Source organism: Chiloscyllium plagiosum, chromosome 22 (genome assembly GCF_004010195.1).
Source record: "Chiloscyllium plagiosum isolate BGI_BamShark_2017 chromosome 22, ASM401019v2, whole genome shotgun sequence".
NCBI classification, from domain to species: Eukaryota; Metazoa; Chordata; class Chondrichthyes; order Orectolobiformes; family Hemiscylliidae; genus Chiloscyllium; species Chiloscyllium plagiosum.
In genome coordinates, this window is record NC_057731.1 from 56,958,199 (window position 1) to 56,964,390 (window position 6,192).

General features: G+C 40.4%; 1 protein-coding gene across 1 annotated transcript in view; it reads right to left on the reverse strand.

Moving 5' to 3' along the window:
- Positions 1-4,765: 4,765 nt before the first annotated feature.
- The window catches only part of rbm20 (RNA binding motif protein 20), a 225,249-nt gene continuing 223,822 nt past the window's right edge, over positions 4,766-6,192 (reverse strand). The window contains exon 14 of the mRNA XM_043713177.1: positions 4,766-5,479. Within this exon, the coding sequence (XP_043569112.1) occupies positions 5,357-5,479 (123 nt within the window). The 3' untranslated portion in view covers positions 4,766-5,356. The remainder of the gene's footprint in view (positions 5,480-6,192) is intronic.

The following is a 6,192-nucleotide window of genomic DNA, read 5'->3' on the forward strand; positions in this document are numbered from 1 at the left end:
TGTCTACTGAAAAACTATTAAACCCAGTTTCAACACGGTTTTTGAGGGAGAGTTCCAGATTTCCACTTGCCTACTCCAACAACATTTAGTTGTTGAGAAGTTTGACACAATCCGGGACTAAACAGTCCATGTGATTAACACCCCATCCACCACCTTTATCATCCATTCCCTCCACCACTGATGCCCAGTAGTAGCAGTGTGGCCATCTACAAGATGCACTGTAACAACTCACCAAGGTTTCTTTCGCTGCAATTTCTGAAGCTATAACCTAGAAGGAAAATTTGCAGCAGACACTTGGGAACATCACCAGCTGCAAGTTCTCCTCCAAGCCACACCGTTCTGAATGGGCATTTCTGAGACTGCTTTAACCTGGGTGGCTAATCACGGACGGGGTTAGCATGGTCTGATGTTGTGGCTGCTCCTAAGGAATGAGGAAGTCCCACATCAGCAGTATCTCCAGACCCTTACCCACACGGCAGGGCATCGATGTCCCCCTGTCTGCCTGGACCGGGACAAATGTCGGGAACCATGCAGGGGACCTTCAGACAGGACCCGTCCGAGAATACAACAACAGTTAAAAATGGTGTGGACATAATGGATGCTGGTGATTTCCAGGAGATCTGCTGCCTCACAAGTTATTCATGGAACATCCTGAGATAAGATGGGGCTGGAATCAGACATGAGGGATGCCTGTAGATGTTGAGCACGTAGTTAATGTGACAAGTTTAGTAAAATATGACAAAAAAACTCAACATAAGATGGATTTAGATAACAGAAAAGCACAAGATCCAGATGTATGTGTGTGAACTAGTCCTTCCTGACTGAGCCCCTCAATACTTGGCTCTAATTTTAACGTAATGTTCCCTCATTGTGGATTCTCCAAGCAGATTTCTCTCCATCTACTTAACAGGGACTGAATAAAATTAATTTTAAGTAAAACATCAGTAAGAAGGAAATTAATGAAATTAAAGTGTGACAAATCCCTGCGGGTCTGATAGTTTCTATCCGTGGGCGTTAAAGGAGTAAGGGAGTACATTGTAGCCACCCTAACTAAATTTGTCAGAGTTTTCCAGGTACAGAAGTCCCTCTGGATTAGAAAATTGAGCACCATTCCATTTTTCAAGAGGGGCAAAAGAAAGGAACGCCAGGGAATTACAGACCAGTTAGCATAACATCTGTGGTGGGGAAATTATTGGAGACTATGATCACGAATGTAGTAACTGAACACCTTGAAAATGTTCAATTTATCAGGCAGTTTCCTGGCAGGTAGATCATGCCTGACAAAACTCATTGAATTGTTTTGAAGAGGTGACTATGGTAATGGACTATGTCCATAGTTTACATGGACTTCCAGAAGGCATGTGAAAAGTCCTACATATGAGACTTAACTAAGGTAGAAACCCACAGACTTAAGCGCAAATTACTCATGTGGCTGGGAAATTGAATGAGTGGCAGGCAACAGAAAATTGAGATGATGGGAAGATACTCAAAATTGACAGGATGTAACTAGTGGTGTCCCACAAGGGCCTCAATTATTCACATTAATTATAACGACTTGGATACTGATATTTAAAGTCATATATCCAAATTTGCCAATGACACAAAGTTGTAGACCATGTAGATGATAGCATAAATTTACAAAGGGATATTGATAGACTACATGAATGGGCAAAATTGTAGTGGATGGAGTTCAGTGTAAATTCAGCGTGAGGTTATCCATTTTGGAAAATGGATAGATCGGTACTTTCTAGATGGTATGACATTAAATACAATGGACAAGCAGAGACATTTGGGGGTTCAGGTGAATGGATCTTTAAAATATCACTAACAAATGCAGAAAAGATCAGAAATCTAATGGAATTCTGGCCTTTACTTCAAGAGGAGTAAAGTCCAAGGATGCAGAAATTATGCTGCAGTTATACAAAACTCTGATTTGACCCTACTTGGAGTACTATGTGCGGATCCGGGCACCACACATTAGGAAGGATGGATTGGCCTTGGAGGAAGGACAGCACAGGCTTACAAGAATGATCAGAAGAGCCCTGAAGCTCTTCCTACCTGCCTATCTTCTTTTCCACCTATCCACTCCACCCTCCTCCCTGATCTACCACCTTCATCCCCTCCCCCACTCACCTTTTTTACTCTATGCTACTTTCTCCCCACCCCCACCCACACCCTCCTCTTACTTATCTCTCCACCCTTCAGGCTTTCTGCCTGTATTCCTGATGAAGGGCTTTTGCCCGAAGCGTCAATTTTACTGCTCCTTGGATGCTGCCTGAACTGCTGTGCTCTTCCAGCACCACTAATCCAGAATCTGGTTTCCAGCGTCTGCAGTCATTGTTTTTACATGTACGTAGTACACTGGCTGTGGCCAGCCAGCTCAGAGTCAGTCCCCTGAACTGAGGGAATTCTAAACCCCCCTGTTTATACTGGTCAGCCAGGGCTTTCTGGTTGGGATTGTTAAATGGACCAATCAAGGATCTCATTGTGACTGAGATCCACCTGGTTCCAATCACTACAGCTCAGATTATGCTCTCATTGAAGGTGGAATAGGCTCGAGGGGCTGAATGGCCTCGTCATGTTCCTATGTAGGATGTTGGACTTACACTGAGAAAGCCCTCATTTAAGAGAGGTTACAACATTATTATGAAATATACAACATGAAAAGTTAACAATGAGCTGAGTTATAGGGAATGTCCTCACAGAAACACAGTTAGGGCAAGGACGACTTGATATTTCATCACTTCTTGATATTGTCACAGATCTATCATGCTGCAACACACTGCTAATGTTTATTTCTAGCCATTTCCTTGTGAGAAAGACAACCGTTTGACAAAAAAATCAGTAAAATACAGAAGACTAAAATACCAAATGTTTGTGGTTTGACCTTTTGTACTTGATTCCTGTTTCCCATCTGTGCTGCAATACAACTGTCAAGAATTTTTTTTTTAATCTTTGTTGTTGTGCTGTAGTTTTAGTTCAGCGTTATTGAAAAGGAATCAGTTACAGTGAGCTAAGAGTTGGTTGCAATGTAACTATAAATGATTCAAATAAGTTGGATCACCAAGACCATTGAAACTTCAAGGCAGAAAAATCATTGGCAGTTTAGAAATTAAATGCAATATGTTTTCTATGTCAAAGTTGTTACTGTGTTATTGAATATGATCTCATACACTTTGAACAGAAACCCACAAAACCAATAATTTCTTCATCTTAAATACAACTAGATTTCGATCTTCTTTCTGCTCAGTTGTCTTATGGTTTCTTTGTCATAACCTTCCTCAGAACATTCCACTTTCCAGTTGATTTCTATACATGAGCATTTAATTTATACACTTTTTGGAGTGCTGCTTATGTTGCTTTAGACTGGACCTCAAACGAGGATCAGAACAGTCAGGAATATTACTGACACAGATGAATAGCTGCAGAGTGGATACAAACGTGCAGAAACAGAACCAGCAGAAAAGGGACCAGCAAAGAGAGACAGGTGGAAAGGTGGAGCTTGTGAGTGGGGATAAGCACGAAACATGGTCTGACAGGCAGAGAATTGGCTTCTTTGATGTGGATAATCAGCATCCCAGGTGGCTCAGAATATAACAAAGGTGTTGGCAACAATCTGTAACTTCCAGAAGACTTGCTGTCAAATATGACCAGTCATAGATCATACAATCCCTACAGTGTGGAAACAGGCCATTTGGCCCAACAAGTCCACACCTACCTTCTAAAGAGTATCCCACCCAGACCCACTCCCCTACCTTTTAACTCTACATTTACCCCGACTAACACATCTAACCTACACATCCCTGAACACTACGGGCAATTTCCCATGGCCAATTCACCTGACCTGCACATCTTTGGATTGTGGAAGGAAACCGGTGCACCCGGAGGAAACCCACGCAGACACGGGGAGAATGTGCAAACTCCACACAGCCACCAAAGTCAACTTGGCCTTGACCATTCCTACCTCTGGAGACTTCCAGGGTTCTGCCACAGGCACATGTGGCACCTCCCAGTTGACTGCTCAGTTGTGTATAACACAGGTGACAGGCAGATTGTTTGCCAGGGCCAGGAATTCTGTCAACATTGCAACCGCTGTCAGAATGAGCTTTGCAGATCAGGCTGGCCTTCCGAAGGTGTGGAGTGCCATTAACAATCCACAACAACCAGGAATGTTAGTCAATCAGATGAACTTCCAATGTATTGATGTGCGGCCCAATGCAACTTGATAATTAGATATTTATATAGCTTGTGAGCAGAATTCTAAAGTAGGTTTCCTTGTGCTTTTATCCTGAGATGGACCAACCTGCTGAATGTTTTCATACCTGTAACCAAGTTAACTGTGGTTGCTGGACACTCCCATGCAATATTTGTTCATGACAAACTTCATAAACCCTCATATTGAAGTCTAGTAGCACTATAATGAATGTCCTATCGCTACCAGAAGAATATAAGGTCCTCAGAAAACTGCAGGGTTGGTTGAGATTCCAGAGCTAGGAGGTACAGGACTATGGAGGGATCAGAACATTAGTCTGAAATTTTAAATTTGAGATGTTGGAGCTAATGTAAGTCAGTGAATAGAGGGGCAATGGATGAATGGATGACAGCGAGTTGTGTTTTAAATGATACAAACAGACTTGGTTGTGGTATCAAATATGCTCAAATAAACATATGGAATGCAGTTTTTAGCTAGCATGTAAAAATGGTCATTGGACTAAGTGACAAAGGGTTTCTGACATCTGAACATAGTTTTATATTCACTTCTGGAATGTCTGCATTCCTGGTTGGACCAGCATTTATTGCTGAGCTAAAGGACAAGAACAAGAAACGCCTTTGAATGCAATAAAATAATCAATTTCAATCTTTAAATAATTTTTAAAATTAAATTCATATCTGTTTTCCTGATACAACTTTCTAAATAACTGTATTTCCTAATTAGTGCTTCTAATAAATTATACAGTATTGGAAAAAAAATCTAATTTTAATTATCTGCTCTTGAATCAAGCAACATGTCATTTAGACATAAATTAGTTATCCATATGAAATGGTCCAAGTAAAATTCTTTCATCAAACCAATACATTTAGTATGATCAGAGTGAAAATTAGAAACTAGAAATTCCCTGAATATGATTTGCCTGGTCAATGAAGAATAAAGATAAAGATATGTTTCTAAAGTACCGCAATAATTGAAAGGATCATCTCCCTTTCTCTCTCTCACTTTCTCTGATTATCAATCCTTCCTTAGCTTCATGTGGCACTTATGTATCACATCCTGGAACATGATTGTTAAGAACTAAGCTTTTGGTTCCATTAGTTCCTTGATATTGGAGCCTCTCAGGTTTAATCCGAGCTGGATGTTTCAGGATGGACTCGATTTTTTATTTTCAAACTGTGGCATGATCCCAACTTCCTCCTCTGCTCCAGAACTACTGGCTTTTTCACCTTCCTTCAGGCTTTCTTCAGCTAACTGCGATAGGTATTTCTGTGACAAAAAGAAAAGTCTTTCGTAAGTAAATAAGCACTTAGAAAAAGTCAAACTAAAACCTGTGCAAACATGGTGCAACTTACAAAACTGATCATAATTGGGTCACACTGATTTCTGTCTCGTTCATTTAAAACTAATCCCGAACATTTAAATTCTGACTGCCAATAGGTTTGTTCTCAGAAGATAATATTCAAAAAGTGTTAAATATATACATCTTAAATATTCAGATGCTAGTTATATCCCCTTATGAGTGTTATCTCTACCAACTCTGAACTTGTCAAATCACCCAGTGAACGATTACATGTTGAACAAAGTGCAGCATCTTAATTCTGGAAATTAAATTTAAAGTATTTTTGACTGATTCTTAAGAAGGGAGAATTTGCATTTATAAAGCACCTTTTATGACCTTTGTATGTCCTAAAGCATCTGATAGACAAAGATTTGCTATTGTAGTTTAGTCACAAATATAATTTTGCAGAAATTTTCAACTGGCCCTACAAACTTGATTGAGTTTTTTGAGGAAGTAACAAAGAGGATTGATGAGGGCAGAGCAGTAGATGTGATCTATATGGACTTCAGTAAGGCGTTCGACAAGGTTCCCCATGGGAGACTGATTAGCAAGGTTAGATCTCATGGAATACAGGGAGAACTAGCCATTTGGATACAGAACTGGCTCAAAGGTAAAAGACAGGGTGGTGGTGGAGGGTGTT